This window comes from Conger conger, chromosome 16 (genome assembly GCF_963514075.1).
Source record: "Conger conger chromosome 16, fConCon1.1, whole genome shotgun sequence".
NCBI classification, from domain to species: Eukaryota; Metazoa; Chordata; class Actinopteri; order Anguilliformes; family Congridae; genus Conger; species Conger conger.
In genome coordinates this window covers 12,186,453-12,204,883 of record NC_083775.1, presented here as the reverse complement: position 1 = coordinate 12,204,883, position 18,431 = coordinate 12,186,453, and the positions used below count along the sequence as shown (strand labels likewise).

The window sequence follows — 18,431 nt, the reverse complement described above, 5'->3', positions numbered from 1 at the left end:
AAAATGAATATTTTCTGAATATTGTGTAACTAAGGAGGAACAGGTTAATTGGACCACAAATGCCTTTTTGAAAGCATCGGCTACAAGATAAAGTCTACCATATGGTAGCACACAAGGAAAAAGAAAATAATAAACTGAAAGAAAAAATGGATGGACATGATGCAGTCTTATTAAAACTGATTGTGAGTATGTGAGTGAATGGTGTGTGTGCCCTGCGATGGACTGGCCACCTGTCCAGGGTGTATTCCTGCCTTTTACCCAATGTATGCTGGGATAGGCTCCAGCCCCACTGCGACCCTGTTCAGGATAAGCGGGTTAAGATAATGGATGGATGGATGGGAGTTAGATTTCCTAATCTGCACGGGCAGGGTATTAGATAAATGAGGGTTCTCTGAGGAAGAAGGCAGTTACCCATAGGGTGCATTATAGTGGTGGGCACATCAAGCATCCTGTGCTCACAGGAACTTACAGTCCAGACCAGGATATGGCGACCTTGGAGTTGTCCGATGTTGTCTGGGTAAGCATTGCAGTGTCCTACTAAAATATGGGAATCGTAGAGTGAAATTTGTGGGGGGATTCAACACAGAAACAGCGGTTTCTATAAAATGGTAAAACATATACATATGTAAATACCATGATACATAAGCTATGGTATTTCATCTAAAGCTAAGTTGTGACCAACTCTCAGCTTCTGAGCTGATACCAGACTTGTGACAGTCAATTACCATCTGTCTCTTCTGAATGGACAGTTTTTCCCATGCTGATTTATGACAGCAGGATTTTGTATGCCTGTTACCTAATTTTTATACTCGAGCATAGCAGGAAGTAATGGAATGACAGAATATAGTTCCTTTAGACTGAGATTAACTAAATCAAGATATATTTTTGTTTGATACATGAAACCTATGGTTTTCAGAAAAAAAGGACATAGAAAAACATGAGAGGAAATATTTTGAAATAAAATGCACTATATGCAGCCTTTTGGCTTAATTTGTATTAAGGGTGCCAATCATTCTGAGGCTCTTACCAAATTCTATTTACCATTACCATACCTTTGGAAGGCACTTCCCTTATATGTGAGTAAGAAGATCCCAAAGTCACTTATAGGAAGCCAGTAAATGTTAAACAAGAGCGTGATCTTTATCAGAAGTGCAGGAGAGAACTCTGGGAGCTGAATTTCGTACTACCTGGGGCGACATGGCTCAGGCGGTAAGAGCAGTCGTCTCGCAGTCGGAGGGTTGCCGGTTCGATCCCCGCCCGGGCTGTGTCGAAGTGTCCCTGAGCAAAACACCTAACCCCCAAATGCTCCTGATGAGCTGGTCCTGATGAGCCTTGCATGGCAGCCAGTCGCCGTTGGTGTGTGAGTGTGTGTATGAATGGGTGAATGAGAAGCATCAATTGTACAGCGCTTTGGATAAAGGCGCTATATGAATGCCAACCATTTACCATAACCATTTACCTGTAGCACTAAATGGAGTCTGGATGGAACTCAAGGAGAGCATTACATTAATCAAGGCATGGCGGGATTAAATCATGGACTAGTTTCTGAACATCAGACACAGAGGATGCTGAGATAGAGTCATCAGCAAAGACCAAAGAAATCTCTAGACTGACAGATGGATTTAAGCCAATGAGAATAATCTATGATTTATTAAGTCATCGACAAAGACCGTGAAATCTCTCGACTGACAGATGGATTTAAGCCAATGAGAACAATCTATGGCTTATTAAGCCATGAACAAAGGCCAGTGAAATCTCCTGAAATAGCTTATTGCAGTTTAGTTTTACAGAACAAAGTTTCATCCCAATTTTTATTTCACTTAGCTTGTCATTTGGGAGATGTCTATAATGTCTATAATGTCTATAATCAGATAACATCCAATAACAAAGTTTCCGACAGAAACTGGCCTACGTTCCTTACAGAATTTAGGATCTACTGTAATATTTCACTAAATAATAATAGCAATACAAGTAGATCTTTGAAATTATATTTGTACGTACATTTGAATAATTTTCTTTTACTTAGTTATATGAAAACTGCTAGTATGTCTTCTTTCAAAATAACTTACATATTACATCAACACCATCCAAAAACACATCTGAATTCTTTTTTAAAAGGAAAGCAATGCTCATGTAATTATACCAAACCACCAAACCTCTGTATGTGTGGGACACTTGGCAAAAGATAAATACAAAGACAAACACGGATTTAGGCAGTTCAAATAGTTGTATGTCCCTGTTGCCTTCATTCTCCATTACTGATAAAACAGGGGCAAAATAATTTTAAAGAACACAAAATTACACCCTGTACTCTAGGTTTCATGTTGTGTTTTGCATTCAACAGTCATCTAGTGGAGAATATATGACATGATCTTCATTTTGTGGCCTTAATATTAATATGACAATGGCAACAGAAAAAGGAAAACATGCAGGTACATTTAGCCAGCAGCTACACCAACATGCTCTCTGCTCCTGCCAAATGGGCTTGGGTAGTACTTGGATGGGAGACCTCCTGGGAAAACTAAGTTGCTGCTGGAAGCGGTGTTGGTAGGCCTGGAGGGAGAAATCTTCCCGTTGGTCAAATAAGCCCAATGCCCCAATGCATCACTGTAGAGAGGGAGACGCTGTGCTGTAGAAAACAGTCGTGGCCGAGACGTTAAACTGAGGCCCTGACTCACAGTGGTCATTAAAGATCCCATGACACACTTTGCAACAAGTACAGGGTTCCCCAGTGTCCTGGCTAAATTCCCAACCTGGCTCTTTCAACCTGCCACCTAATCATCCCCTGGATTAATCTCTCCACCGAGATTGATGTGTGGTGAGCATTCTGCCACAAAATGGCTGCCGTTGCATCACCCAGGTGGGCGTTACACATTGGTGGTGGTTGAGGTGAGTTCCCGCTCATCACTGCAAAGCGCTTTGAGTCATCACTGGAGACACTATAAAAATAATCTTGCACCCTCCTATACAAAATGCACTCACCCTCGAGGCTGAAAATGAAGACAGTTTGGTCCTTATTTATTCTTTACAGTGTTTTTCATCATCTCTATCAAGGATGTGAATACATTTGGAGGGCCATGCTATTTCCCTGAGGGCACGTTGGCTTTTTCAATCCCTGGACTGGCAGAATTTCTCATCTCCCATTTATTGTATGTTTTCAACGCAGCTTGACCGTGCACATAGAATTGCATGGTACTGTTACTGAACCTTCAGTCTGACCCAGCAGCTTTGGGAAAAATTACCCACAGTGGACAGCTTCTGCCACCAAGTATCACGTGTTTTTACTTTTGTCCTGAGGGTAGTTATTTTGTCCCAGGTACAAAAACAATCAATTTGAAGCAGAAGACTGTCCATTTAGAATTAAGTTTCGGCAATGAAATATAAATAATGATAAGCCCAGTCCAGAATAGTTTAAAACTTCGATTTTGGTCGATTTTTATTTCATAATTAAATTAAGCATAGTGTACATCCATGCTCATGCCACTCTATATGGTGACATATGCAAAATACAAAGGTGATGGATTAAGATGGCTTCAGTCAAGTGCAGAAATCACACACACAATATCTCACACTAAATCTACTCCATTCAGGAGTATTTACAGGCTGTAGGCTGGCGCCCCTTCGTGGCAGAGTGGTAGAGCTGCACCAGCCGGAATTCCAGCCCTCCAGCTTGGCCGGTGGCGCGGATGCATTTGTCCACCTGCAGTGGTGCATTGTGGGTGCGCAGGGAGAGCTCCGCCTCTTTCGGCTGCGTCAGGGCCAGCAAGCGCTGTAGCTCCCTCTTTAGGTCGCTGCTCCCCGCGGCCTCCTGGGACAGCCAGACCTCCAGGGCCTCTCCCGCATCCGCCTGGACCCGCCCCCCCACGCGCTCCATTGGGCGCTCGCTCTGCGTGTCTGCGTCCGCCTGGCCCCGCCCCCCCACACGCTCCATTGGGCACTCGCTCTGCGTGTCCGCCTGGCCCCGCCCCCCCACGCGCTCCATTGGGCGCCCGCTCTGCGTGTCCGCGTCCGCCTGGCCCCGCCCCCCCACGCGCTCCATTGGGCGCTCGCTCTGCGTGTCTGCCTGGCCCCGCCCCCCCACACGCCCCATTGGGCGCTCGCTCTGCGTGTCCGCGTCCGCCTGGCCCCGCCCCCCCACACGCTCCATTGGGCACCCGCTCTGCGTGTCCGCGTCCGCCTGGCCCCGCCCCCCCACACGCTCCATTGGGCGCTGGCCGTGCGTGTCACAGTGCCGGTCCAGCTCCTCCCACAGGGCCTGCTGCAGCCGCTGCGCTCGCTCCCACTCCCGGCGCACCGTGGCGTCCTTCTCCCGCTCGCGGCGGGCCAGCGCCCGGTTCTCCTGCTGCAGCGCGCGCACGCACTCCTCCAGGCGCCGGGCGGCCTGCTCCCCCCGCGCGGCCGACGACACGGCCTCCGACAGCCTCCCCGCGGCGTCGCCCAGGCAACGGCGCGCCTGCTCCCGCTGCGCCTCGCTCTCCCGCAGCCGGGCGGCCAGAGACTCCGCCTCCCGCCGGGCGTCGGCCTGCTGCTGGCCCAGCTGGAGGACCCGCAGCTCCCCTGCCCTCCTCTCCTGCTCCAGGAGCGTGCGGAGCTCTGCGGCCTCCTCGGTCGGAGACCGGCCGGGGGACAGCGCTCGCTCCTGCTCCAGCCCCGGCTCGTCCCGGGGCTTGTTTTGCACATGCTCAGTCTGACCCTGCGGGGCCTCCCCGGCTGGTCCTCGCTCGCCCTGTGCAGTCCCCCCTCTCTCTGGCTGCAGCGGGAGGTTTGGCGAGTTTCGTCCCTCCCGATCCTGCCGCTCCGCCGGGTCACTCGTCACCGCGGGAACGCCCCCTTCCTCCCCCCAGAGCGCTGCGATCATCCGACTCAGGCCTCCGGCTTGGACCCGCAGCTGGGCATTCTGGGATTTCAGCTCCCGCGCGGTGGCCTCCAGCTGCTCAGCGACGCTGCCGGCCTTGCTCTCCGTGTCCGCCGTGCGGAGCCTGGGCTGGGGCTCCCACAGCTGGCCCCTGAGCCCCTGGGGGCCCCGCGTCACGCTCAGGCCCTTGGCCTGGATCTCCTCACACCGCCGCACGCTGGCCTCCAGCAGGGCCCCCGTCTCAGACAGCTCCCCGCACGCGTCACTCAGCTCCTGCAGCACCTCCCGCAGACGGCCCTCTCTCCCACTCCTCTCCCGCTCCAGCACCTCCCACAGCTCCCAGTTAGCGGCCACCAGCTCGTGCGTCTCCTCCTGCAGCGCCGATACGGTGGCCTGCTGGGCCCAATCCGCTCCACTCCACTCCACCTCCTCCCCGTGTCTGCCGGTCCAGGCCACGCCCACGGAGACCGCGTCGCCCACGGTGAACTGCACAGGTATGCTCCTCCTCAGAGCTGCTTCTTCTTCAGTTTCTGTTTCGGGTGAGGGGCCCCTGCCAACCCCGCCTCTGTCAGAGAGGTCCGTGTCAAATTCGGAGCCGCTGACGCTCCCTCCTGCCACGTCTAGCCGCAGGCTCCACTTCCTGTCGCATTCAGAGTCATCGGCAAAACAGAAGTCTCGCTCCGCCATTATGCTTCTCCTTCTGTCAGACTCAGTCATCACAGTACTTTATTAAACACTGACACTGGTATCCTGTAACAGTACTGTATTAAACACTGACACTGGTATCCTGTAACAGTACTGTATTAAACACTGACAGAACGCAGAGCTTGCAGCTGTTGACACTGGTATCCTGTAACAGTACTGTATTAAACACTGACAGAACGCAGAGCTTGCAGCTGTTTTTATACTGTGCATTGACACTGGTATCCTGTAACAGTACTGTATTAAACACTGACAGAACACAGAGCTGGTATCCTGTAGCAGTGCTCCAGTGGCATCACAATGCTGTAGAACTGCACTGTAACCAACGTTCTGAGCACCACAATTCCATGCAGTTTGACAGAGGTGTTTTGCATTTTATCATTGTTGCGTTAATTAATGTCGTAAATAGAGTAAAGTGAACATCTGTAATGGCGGTAAATGTGTGGCTTCTGAGGAAGTGGCAGAGAGTATCGGGGGAAGTGCCTGCCTGTGCATACTCATCCCCTAATTTCCATAAAAGACAGACCAATTGTTAATGTGCACTGACAATTTCAACCTGACAGTTTAAAATCCAGTGAGAGCCAGGGGAAAATCTACAGATCTAAATCTAACTGTTCGATTGTTCAAAATCATCCAACTGTTAGCAATACCATACTATTAAACAGTACAGGCAAACCATAAACAGGTTTAGCCTGCATGATGAGGTGGCATTAGTTAAAGAAAACAACATTCAAATGGGAATATGAATACCAGGGCATATTTTTAATGTGATAATTAGCATTTCTCATACATTTTGAAAATGTCGAGCCACAGCAAACAAACCTATTCATTTTCAGAAAATGTCACTGTAAAAATTCTTGCTTCTGTCACCTTAGAGCTTTTGAACGAATCCAAGCAATTCTTGTCAAAATAAATCATTCCAGTTATAAAAACAGTACCTTGTAAATAGTGCATTTTATTTTCTATTAAGAAATTAATGTGGAAAAACAGACAAAAACTCATTTTAAAATTATCCTTAAAAACAATTCTTCAGTCCCTGACAATGTCATGTCTGCAATATGTCTGTTTACACAATAAAATATTCAGTTAAAACAACTCTTACCCAGTAAATGTGGTCCCTCATGGACTCAAAAACACTGTTAGAGTTGAAGTAACACTGCACATTTTACTGTGTACTCTTCTGGCTCTTGATTGCTTGCAGTTTCTCTTTACATACCTTCTGTTTTTACCCAGAAATACAATTTTCCGTAGCATATTTAATAAAGAAGTTCAGATTACCTGGTACCCGACGTGGGTTCAAGACAGCACATGTTCGCTGCATTACTCTTGAACGATTTAAAAAGTTAATCTCCAACGACTTTCTAATACAGATGGATGCGACTTGGGTCAAACAATGCCAGCTAGGTGATTCTTCGCTTACCTGTGATTTATTTTTAAGGTAAGAACCAATATTACAATGATTAACGTGTAACAGCCAAATAATTGTCAACTTTTGATCGCTGTTTTCTCAATCAGCAGATATTTTTGTTGCACTAGCTACCTTTTCAAACTGTTCGCTAACGTAAGCTAACTTTGGCGGCGGCGGCGAACAGACTTTATTTATTTAGTTTAAATGTGTTGGCGAACGTTAGCTAATGTTTGCCATCTTGAACGCACGTTTGGATAAAGGCACTAATATAACAAAATCTACATCCAAAACAAACAATTATATTTATATAAAAAAAGCAGTATCCTATCTGCCCATATAAAACCACATCTGATCATATCATATTTGTATTGTAAAAAGAAAAATATGATGTGCACTTTTTCCAAGTAAAAATTTAAATGAATTACTTTGAAGACCAGGCATGTGACAGCATTTTATAAAATAATTTTGAATTATAGATGTATAATATATCACGTTCATAAAAAGGCCGGAGATAGAGGGATATTTCTTCATCTTACAGAGCATAGATGCAATGTCCTTTGTTTTCTTGGTCACTTAAAGAACAGGTATGACGAAAATGAGAGGGAATAAAGGGTGTTCTTTAACACAACATCATCAGACTTGCACCAGTCTTCCGTATGCGTAACACGACCGGGACTGAATTTTGGGGTTGACTGGGGTGTCTGGATGGGCATCTGGATTTGGGTACACAAAGGGCGTCTGGGTCAGAGGATGTCTGGATTTGGGTACACAAGGGGCATCTGGATCAGAGGATGTCTGGATTTGGGCTTGGCTGGGATGGGGCTGGCCGCTGTGTCCGTGTGCCTCAGGGCCTCCGATCTTCACTTGCCAATCTTACAGTACAGGGTCATGGCTACGACCATCGCAGCAATCTGATGGCACAGAGAGCTGGTTATGACTGCGCAACTGAACAGACAGAATGTGTGAAATTATACGTTTGCCTCAACATTTTTCCCCTACAGGGAACAGCTGGGTACATGGCCAGTGCTGCCACACAAAAACTCAGCTAAACATAACACAAATGCACAGAAACACACAGAAACACTCAGCCCAACATAACACAAATGCACAAAAACACACACAAACACTAACCCAATACAAAACAAACAAAAATGCTCACACAAACAAGCACATAAATAAATACATGTAAACATTCACCACACACACAATGGGCAAAGAAACACACCCAACATCTGAGAGATACAATACAACTATTAAAAAGCCTACTATGTTTCTTAGGTAGAGACCTATACGTGTCAGGTATTTGCATATGTATTTACATGCTTTATCTTGCTTGTGGAAATGGTTATGTACAAGTACAGGAAGTGTGCAGTATTTCTGCCATCCTTCAACCAAATGCTTGTATTTGAAATTGTAAACAGCACCTCACAGGCATCCAGCAAATAACCACAGAACATATCAACAAACATATGCACCAGGAACTCATCTACCCAAAATCCCCTGTCCCTTCTCACTCAATCTTCTGCTCCTTCAGCGCTTTCAAAAATCTCAAATAAATATGAAGGAGTAGATGTCTTTTACGAGTGCCAGTTGTGAATCAAAATGAGGGGGCAAGAATTTGGTGGGCTGCCAGTTCGATCCCGCCCTGGGTGTGTCGAAGTGTCCCTGAGCAAGACACCTGACGAGCTGGTTGGTGTCTTGTATGGCAGCCAATCGCCGTTGGTGGGCGAGTGTGTATGACAGGGTGAATGAGAAGCATCAATTGTACAGCGCTTTGGATAAACCATTTACCAAATAAGGGCCTAAGAGAAATGGCATCAGTTTAAATGCAATCTAATGCAGAAAAACGTAAACCTAAAAGAGCGGAGAGAGATATAGCTTTCATTTGTACCTCGAGAGCACCGATCCCGAGTGCCACTCCACCCAGGACCACCGCGTTCTCCTCGATCAGCTCCCCCACCCTGCCGAGGCACCCGGTCACGTTCTGGGGGAGACACAAGTTCAAAGTTCAAATTCCATCTTTGTGTACATGTGGGACAGACATAAACAGAGATGTCTTACAATAATTTTGAACCAGATAGAACCAATACGATGGCAAGAAATTAACTAAGTCTGAATGATAATTGGACAATGCGTATGAATCAACTGCAAGAATGGCTTGTCTGACAAGGAGGAGCGAGGTAAGGGGTTTGTTACCATTCCACGTGCTTCTTCTTGGTCGCAAAGTGACCCGTTGCAGCAGGGTCCTGGGTACTGCTGGGTCCTATTGGTGAATGGAGAACCTGTGAAGTCAGAGTAGCCATAGAACCCACAGCACGTCAGCTGGGACAGGTACAGGGAGAGGAGGAAGTGAGGGAGAGAGGGAGAGAGAGAGAAAGAGAGAGGGAAGGAGGAGGGAGAGCGAGAGTGAGCATCTAATGAGAACACAAAACTTCCACAGTGACCACACTGGGTCAACCTTTATAACGCATTTTCCATTTTATGACAGTTATTTTGAAAGCTTGTATGGCAGGCCTCGTGCTCCTGAGGTTTTGCTCCTCTTTCAGCTTTTGCTGCAAACACATAACCATTACTACTACACTACTACTACCACCCCTACAGCTCTTGCTGTTACTCCTGGCTATGACTCCTATTGCTAAGACAGACACCACCAGCCAACATTAGATATACAGTTAGGACTAAGAGATGCGTTTGATTTGCAATTAAACAACAGTAGTTTGGGAACTTTTGCCTTTGCTTGACACCAGAAATGCGCGAATCGAGCTGGAACAGTTGAATATGCTGGCCTTCGTTTGCTTAGCATATATGATGACAACCCAGCCAGCCAATAAGCTGGTAACAACCCAGCCATTGCACTGGGAGAGTGGAGTGAGCAACAGTTTCTCCTCATCAGGTGACAATATTATCAAATATCAAACATTAAAGAAATATAGAATATATTGCGGATTGACATTGTACTCTATAATGTCAACGTACAGTGCACTTACTAAGCATAGTGCCAGAAGACATGATGCAGCAGATACATACCCCATACATGGTGGTGTTTAAAAGCGCAGTGAAATCGGAGTCTGAATCATAGATTCTCTTAATGCTTTTAACGGCGTCTTCACCAACGGAGTTAATGAGGCCTGCCACCTGTAAGACACAAGGCAGAGTTCAGCCGTAAAGTACCCGAAACCACCCCCCGCACACGCACACACGCATACATACACACACACACACACACACCCACACACCCGCACACACACAGTTACCCACACACTCGCACACAAAGGCATGAAAGTAACCACACTGCACTATGTCAGCACTGCTGTGCATCTAGATGGGCGGCTAAAGACGCATTCACAAAATGGCTCTGGCTCCTGAATCTCCGCCATTAGCATTTGGGTCATTCGCTTTTCCTCCTTTCATCCCTCACCAGGGGTTTGAAGATCAGGACTGCAATGGCCCCCGCCACTTCTGCGATGAAGATGATGAGCACGATGACGAAGAACTGGGAGAAAGGGAGGGGAGACGAATACATTTATGACTGGCAATTATTTCCTTGTTCATTTCGGAAAATCTCAACATGCAGTATTTGCACAAACATTTGATTTATGTGCACTTCAGCATTAGAAGACCTGGCTTCTAATCGTCATCCTAGCCTTCTGACAGTTTCTTCCCACCGAATGTGTAGGCTTCCTTTTCAAGATATTTAACAAGCTTTTTATTCCCCAAGAGATGTATTTAACGAGGTCTCCATGAAGGCAGCCAGTCCCCTCTAGGGAATAAGGAAACAAGGCAAGGAGACAAAGAGAGACTGTTGATATGCAGCTAGGCTGTTGTCATGGTGGTGTCCCGTCCCTTTCTGTGACAGGGTGTTGATGTGGGTGTGGCCCTCTTTCTGTGACAGGGTGTTGATGTGGCTGTGGCCATCTTTCTGTGACAGGGTGTTGATGTGGCTGTGGCTCAGCCTGTGGCCTCACCAGCAGGAGCATGCACTTGCTCTCCTTGGCCGCTCCACAGCAGCCCAGGAAGCCGATGAGCAGCAGCACTGCTCCCACGGCGATCAGCAGGTAGCCCACGTTCAGCACCTGGCTGAGCTCCCCCGGAGCGTTTTTAATGCTGCCCAGGAAGCCCAGGAGAGAGCCGCTGTCCACCTTCACCCACACACCCACGCCCAGGATCGCCCCACCTGCCACCTGAGGGAGAGGGGGAGAGGGAGAGAAAGAGAGAGGGGGAGAAAGAGGGAGAGAGAGGAGGAAGGGAGAGAGAGAGGGAGAGAGAGAGGGAAAGGGAGAGAGAGTGGGGGAGAAAGGGAGGGAAGGAGAGAGAGGGAGTGAGAGAGGGGGACATTAAACACCTTCACCCTGATCTAAAAATCAGCATGAAATGCACCCTCCTGGCACAGATAATCCAAATGATAAAACTCATTATTTTCTTTCCCGCAAAGTTTGATTGGTTTTTTCTTTATTTTTGTGGCCATGGATGTTGCAGTCACATTTCACTGATCCAGGATCAGCATCTTTGTTACATTTGAGCAGTGAAATAACTGAATTAATTCCGTCTTGTTTGGCTATGCCCCATCTCTCAGGCCACTGCCAAGGCAGTATAAGCTTGCGGTATTACCATTTGTTAAAAAATCATACTATCAAGACATACTATGGATAATACAGTGTCAATAGACTGGGCTGGGCAACACACATTGACATTTTTCACTCATTTACTTCCCCACCCCCCACCCCCCACCCCCACATAACAACAAAAGCAACTCCTACTTACAACGATGATCCCATTGAAAAGGAACATTATGGTTTTGAGAATCTTGAAGCAGCCCATTTTGCTATTTTACAGACCTGAAAAAAGGGGAAATTGTGAGGATATACAGTATGGATCCACAGTTGATGAAATTGCGCATTGAGGATAGCTGCTCCATCAAAGCGACTGATGAAACTAGAGCTTGGATTGAACCAAACCACCATACTTTTTCCTCCTTTGCCAGTAGATATGTTTAATTCTGTACAGAATTTACCTTCAATCACTTTTAACACCAATCAACATTTTTTTATTGGTAAAGTGGTATCACTTTTTCAATGCAGCAAATGTTAAAATGATGTACAGAAGGACTAGTTTCCATTACAAAGGCCTACTTCATGCAAAACTGGGAATGAACATTCTCCATTTGGAAAAAAAAAAAAATCTGCATATACTGAATTTAGATCAATAAAACTATGACCATTTTATCTTCCAATTCCAATCACAACCATTGAATTCACTATTCATATGTGGAAGAAAATATAAAAACTAAAATAACTTAAGAAGCTGAGGCAATTACAAGCATCTGGTATGAACTAGTAATTTTTTTTTTTTTTTCATTATTTCTTTACCCAAAGTCATTTGACCTCAGAAATTTGGTGTGACAAATACGGACATGCTATAGTTCCCCATTAACCTGAACCCCCACCAGCACCCAGCTGCTGATTGCACTAAGCCCTGTGAGCCCTTCCTGCATTAATAACTAACTTCCCATCAATCCAAGAACGAAAGGAACTAATTAACAACAGGACAATAGAAACATAAGAACATTCAACAGGACTTCCAGTAATCAAGAGACCTCACATCAGTCCATGCATCATGACAAGGTTTAAAACCTCATTCCCCTCTCCTGGTCAAACATGAAGTCTCTCTCTCTTCGCTCTCTGAAGGCAGCAGCTATGAGGAATCATTTTCATATTCAGGTAATCAGGTGACAGATTAACAAGGCCACTGTAGAAGATACTGCGTGCTCTTGCTTGGTTACCTGGTGATTATATATTTGATTATATAATTGCTGCCCAGAGAAGTGGTGTGTCGGGGGGGTTTGGGTTCAGAAGAACACGGTCATGGTTCATAGAAGCATGTCTTCTCTCTCTTCCTTGTTCCGTTCCCCTCTTACCCCCCCCCCCCCAAAAGAAAACATCTCTCTATTGTAGTTCCTTATACACAGTATGAGAAGTATCCTGTTTTCATAATAATAAGCAAATCCAAACATACAGAAGTGACCACATTCAAATAGAAACCAAATAGGCTACGAAGGCTACCAATGTAACCGAAAAAGGCAGATGCATAAGCAAATTTATTAGGTGAGAAGCAGGCCAGTTTCTGCATGCTGCTCTCTCGGCTAACATGAAAATGAGTCGAGAACCATTGTTGCGAAATACTTGGCAACATACAAATTTACCCCTCCAAATCTCAGATTAGATCCCGTTTAAACCTTCAACCGTTTTCCCCCAAAATGCCACCGATTTGCATATATTTTTACTTTGAATATTTCCCCATTATGTTTTTTTAAACAAATGACTATGTGTGGTGAAACATTGCATCGCCTGGCAACCCTGGACTCAACAGCACTCTGCAACCTCAGGAGAATCTCCAGATTGCCTGAGGGCATTTAAACCCTAAATAGTGCCCATTTCTTCATGGCATCTGTGCAATTATATGAAACAAATAACAAGACAAGTGACATCCAAACACCCACAGCAGACATCTTTCACAAAGGTTCTACTTCTCGATCAATCAATCCACTAGTAAATAGATACATCCATCCATCCATCCATCCATTATCTTAACCCGCTTATCCTGAACAGGGTCGCAAGGGGGCTGGAGCCTATCCCAGCATACACTGGGACAGTCCATCGCAGGGCACACAGACCATTCACTCACACACTCATACACTTATACACTCATACCCACGGGCAATTTAGACTCTCCATTCAGCCTAACCTGCATGTCTGTGGACTGTGGGAGGAAACCGGAGTACCCAGAGGAAACCCACACAAACACGGGGAGAACATGCAAACTCCACACAGAGAGGGCCCGGCTGACCGGGATTCAAACCCAGGACCTCCTTGCTGTGAGGCGGCAGTGCTACCCACTGCACCATCCGTGCCGCCCTTAAAAAGTGATTGGGTATATTTTTACCTGGGAAATAGCCCCATGACCGTCACCCCTGAACAGGAAGCACCATGTCAGCCGGGGAATACTGGACAATAAACGCATGAACACAACGTGATCTGAAATCACTGTGAAGCTGCTCCACTTTCCATAAGCTCTCCAGGGACTTTGGCTTTCTGTGTGTGACCACAGGGAGGTGGCTTTCTGTTTCACTGCCATCTCCATGTCATCGTACGGGCCCCAACGCCTGTAGGAAACGTTTCAATAGCAAGAGCCTGCAGGAAACCTTTCACTAGCAAGAGCCTGCAGGAAACGTTTCACTAGCAAGAGCCTGCAGGAAACGTTTCACTAGCAAGAGCATGCACGCATGGAGCATTTGGGGCGACATGGCTCAGGCAGTAAGAGCAGTCGTCTGGCAGTCGGAGGGTTGCCGGTTCGATCTCCCTCCCGGGCTGTGTCGAAGTGTCCCTGAGCAAGACACCTAACCCCTAAATGCTCCTGACGAGCTGGTTGCATAGCAGCCAATCGCTGTTGGTGTGTGTGTGTGTGTGTGTGTGTGTGTGTGTGTGTATGAATGGGTGAATGAGAAGCATCAATTGTACAGCGCTTTGGATAAAGGCGCTATATAAATGCCAACCATTTACCAACCATTTTTACCATGCAGGAAACCTCACGAGCAAGAGCATTTTGGTCGAAGCACAGAGTCTGATGGGATTCTAGGCCAGGCCTGATGCAGTACTGACTATGCTGTAGTTTTATGTCTTATACTTGCTTTACTGCCATTTATCTTGTTTGATTTATTGATTTAATTAAATGTATTGGTTTCATGGTTATTGTTTTTACTGGTTTTATAGTTTTTTTTATTGATCATTGATCATTATGGTTGTTTTTATTGCTTGTTGAAGGTTTTTATATGGCAGTTTTTCTTATTTCTTATATCTTGTAAAAACTTAGCTAATTTTGGCTTCAGGGTAAATTTGGCAGTTTGGCTCGGTTTAGTTTATATTAGTTTGTTATACAATTATATTATTGCATACTACACATGTGTATATCCTTACCATTTCTACATCATTACCAGTAAGCCAGTTAATGGATTACAGGTGTTACTAGGCCATGGATGACTGTTTAAAGCAGTGGTTCTCAAACTGGTTTTCGTTCCAACCACAATTGCAATCCAAGAATTTGAACAAGCTGGTTTTTTTTTCTTAATTAGGTACGTTTCATGTTTAGAGGGACTATTTACCCTCTTAACCACATTGTTAAAACAGCCAATAATCACATTATTGCAAACCATTACAAAAAGAGAGGTAAAAAATATTTAGATGATCAAATCAAAGCCTGAGCTGAAACAGGCTCCAGTTGTGGACAAACAGTAATGTGCAAAAATGTGGGCACCCCTGCTCAAAAAGCCTTTCACAATTAATATTTAAGTGAACAGAAACAAACCTGACCTCTAAATCGTACAATGTTAAACATTTCTTCACATTTTAAAGCAAGATTACTTTATTTCAATTTCCTACAGTTTCAAAATAAATAATACAAAAATAGTAAAGAGGCACTCTGCAAAAGTTTGGGACCCCTGTCAGTTAGTACTTTATAACTCCTCCTCGGGCAACTATAACAGCTTGTAAACGCTTCCTGTAGCCAGCTAAGAGTCTTTCAATTCTCTTCCTGACAGCACACCTCTAGCTCAGAAATATTATTTGGCCTCCTTGCATGTATGGCATGATGAGATCTCTCCACAGATTTTCAATAATATTCAAGTCTGGGGACTGTGGTGGCCATTCCAAAACCTTCATCTGTCTTTCCTGGAAGTACTTCATGGTTGATTTCGAGGTTTGCTTTGATCATTGTCTTGCTGGAATATTGAACCTCTCTTCAACTTCTATGTCTGGACTGACCTTTGAACATTAGCCTCTAGAATTTCTTGATATTTGGTGTAATCCATTCTTTCTTCCACTTGCACAATATTTCCTGTGCCCCCAGCTGCCACACAACCCCAAAGCATAATGGATCCACCTCTATGCTTCACAGTTGGCAAGGTGTTCTTCTCAACAAAGGCTTCACCATTTTTACCCTAATGATTAAATCACTTGGGTCTGGGCCTTATAAAAATAATCCAAAAGAGTTCCCAATCTTTGGCACAGGGCCCTTTTCCTTTTTTTTTTTCTCCTTATAATAAATAAAATAATTTATTAACAGTAAAGAATTCAGAAGAAAGGTCTTATGTTTAACATTTAGAGTTCAAGTTTGCTTTCAATCACATACAGATTCATTGTAACAGACATTTTAAACCAGGGGACGCCCACATTTTTGCACCACACTGTATGGCCTCTACTAACCATTTGAATGAAAGATAAAGCAGTTGATAATGATACGGCGTGTATTGTGCCAATACGTTCAAGAACAACATGAAGAAAGAACATGAACGCGTTCTCAACTGTTCAACCTGTGATATGCCTCAGTCTTTATTTTCATCAGCATTGCAATATAGCACAATAAGAACAATATAAGCATGGGACTATTATTCTACTTGACATGCATAGCCATGGCTGCAGAGGATGAATAAATAATCCCTCTGAACATGAAAAATAAAATCAACTGCTTGCATCGGGGATTGCAGTTGTAGTTGGAATGAAAACCAGAATACACAGGAGAGGCCCAGGACCCCAGGTTTACAGCCCAGCAGTCAGTGCTTCCTAGTGCTCAGCTAACTGCACTGGGGGGTATTATTACTACAGACTTAGAACTTCAACTCAACAACTAAACAGGCACCAAAACAATCACTGTCAAATGGGAGCAAACGCATTTCAAGGACAGACAGCAGGGACAATACTCCCATAGACAAAGACAGTTTAACAGGGTGTGTTAACAATAAAAAATAAAAATAAAAACTCATTCTGAACTACGAACCTCTCCAATTTCCAGTCAAGAGGAGAGCATAGAGATTCCCAAGTGTAACATGTCAGTTATTTAACGAACGAACAAGGTGTTCTATGGATCTCGGAGAGAGAGAGAGAGAGTGAGTGAGTGAGAGAGGGCAGAAAACAGGGAACCATCACGTGGGAGAACTCACAGATACTTGCGTCTCCTGGCAATGAATACAACAATCGGTCACTGCATTCAAAGTTTCTCTGTGGCCCAATTTCAAGGGTGGGTGAGAAACGGAGGGCTCAAGACCCTTCCATTCATCTTATATCACTATGAAGAAAAACAACAGAGATGGCTCCCTTACCTGCCCCAGATGTCGCAGAGAGAGCCCGCTTACCTTCCCCAGGTGCAGCGGAAAGTGCCTGGTGACCGAGCGAGCGTGAGAGTGGGCCTGTGAGAAGCACACCTGTTCTCTTGTTTCCTCTGGGTGTGACCAGCACGGGCTGTGCTTCCCTCTTCCTGTGCGTCTCCTTGGTGCGCGACAGTTTTATAGAGAGAGAGGGAGGGAGGAAGGGGAAAACTATAGAAACGAAACAAAGTGGGAGTGCTCAGCTTCAAAGACAGTGAGCTCTTCCCTGGGGAACTACTCCCAACTGGGGGAGTGCATTCGCTGCCTGTAACAAACAGAAATGTTAAGGGCATACACACCAACACATGTGTACACCGGTGTGGTGATTAATCTCTCTCCACACTTACCAACTGTAATCTCCACAAACAAAAACAAAAAGAGCTCCAAGGACATTGAACCCAGGAAAATATAGTTGAACATTCCAAACGTTTAGATGCGATCACTAAAATGAATATTCTATGCTGAAAAAATGAACGTCAAAGGATACATTTTTGTTTTTTTATAGTGCATATCTTAAATTGAGAGTTGCCAATTGAGAATATGACTAATTGACTTAACACCACAGCACCTGATATTTACATTTATTTGTCATTGTTCATTTCATTTTCAGTGTAGATACACTTTAAATAACCAAAGACCGCAGGCATTGCCAACATGGCCAAAACTGAGGTTATTTGAAAGGAACTCATCTCGCCATGGATACCTAATAACCTCTAGAGTTTGTTGAGCGTAATAATAAGCAACATATTATTCACATCGCGTCTGTAGGCTTACTATAGCCTCGCACTTTAACAAAAGTGAGTAAAGACTATGGGTCATATTTACAACAATGGACTCGCTAACCGGGGCAATAACGCCACAAATCAGGCTCAGTGGGTAAAACTTTAACTTAAAATCCCTCCTGGTGGCTAATTGGCGGAAAAACACGAGTGTGGTTTTCGGTAACAATTGAGGACTCGCTTAAATTCACATCCCAGACATTTTGTGGCCGTTTCGAATACCTGTCATTGTCGCTCGTCTGCAACCCAACCGTCCAATAGGTTTTTTTTTTCATTGATAACGCAAAGATGGGAAGGACTCCTGAACAGGAGACAGCTTTAACCACAATGCCCTGGCAACAAATCTCACAACATATATGTTCTGGGTTTCATACAGCCTAGCTAACTCAGTGATCCTGCTGCATGAAATACCTCCCTGGTTCAACTAATTAACTCATTAATCATGGTCACATGGTCACATTTACATCACATTACAGGCAACAATCCTTGCAAGCA

The 18,431-nt window shown here is 45.1% G+C and overlaps 1 protein-coding gene across 4 annotated transcripts; it reads right to left on the bottom strand.

Moving 5' to 3' along the window:
- Positions 1-6,324: 6,324 nt before the first annotated feature.
- Positions 6,325-18,361, bottom strand: LOC133114843 (tetraspanin-1-like). 4 transcript variants are annotated; one of them, XM_061224521.1, is made up of 9 exons: positions 18,159-18,361; positions 17,113-17,278; positions 11,727-11,800; positions 10,931-11,146; positions 10,384-10,458; positions 9,993-10,100; positions 9,162-9,287; positions 8,857-8,949; positions 6,325-7,876 (listed from the first exon to the last, which is right to left on the bottom strand). In XM_061224521.1, the coding sequence occupies exons 3-9, from the start codon at positions 11,781-11,783 to the stop codon at positions 7,826-7,828; spliced, it is 726 nt and encodes a 241-aa protein (XP_061080505.1). In that variant the 5' UTR covers positions 11,784-11,800; positions 17,113-17,278; positions 18,159-18,361; the 3' UTR covers positions 6,325-7,825. The 4 variants fall into 4 exon arrangements, with proteins under 4 accessions (XP_061080505.1, XP_061080504.1, XP_061080501.1 ...); XM_061224520.1 differs by having other exon boundaries at positions 6,326-7,876; positions 17,146-17,328; positions 18,159-18,360; XM_061224517.1 differs by having other exon boundaries at positions 6,326-7,876; positions 17,146-17,278; positions 18,159-18,360.
- Between the last annotated feature and the right edge of the window lie 70 nt (positions 18,362-18,431).

What these genes read in the sequence shown, in the direction of transcription:
- LOC133114843 (XM_061224521.1), bottom strand. Translation starts at nt 11,783, where the DNA reads ATGGGCTGCTTCAAGATTCTCAAAACCATAATGTTCCTTTTCAATGGG. An exon ending in TTTTCAATGGGATCATCGTT is followed by an intron (nt 11,147 to 11,726) that starts GTAAGTAGGAGT and finishes CCTCTCCCTCAG; the next exon opens with GTGGCAGGTGGGGCGATCCT. An exon ending in GCAAGTGCATGCTCCTGCTG is followed by an intron (nt 10,459 to 10,930) that starts GTGAGGCCACAG and finishes CCTTTCTCCCAG; the next exon opens with TTCTTCGTCATCGTGCTCAT.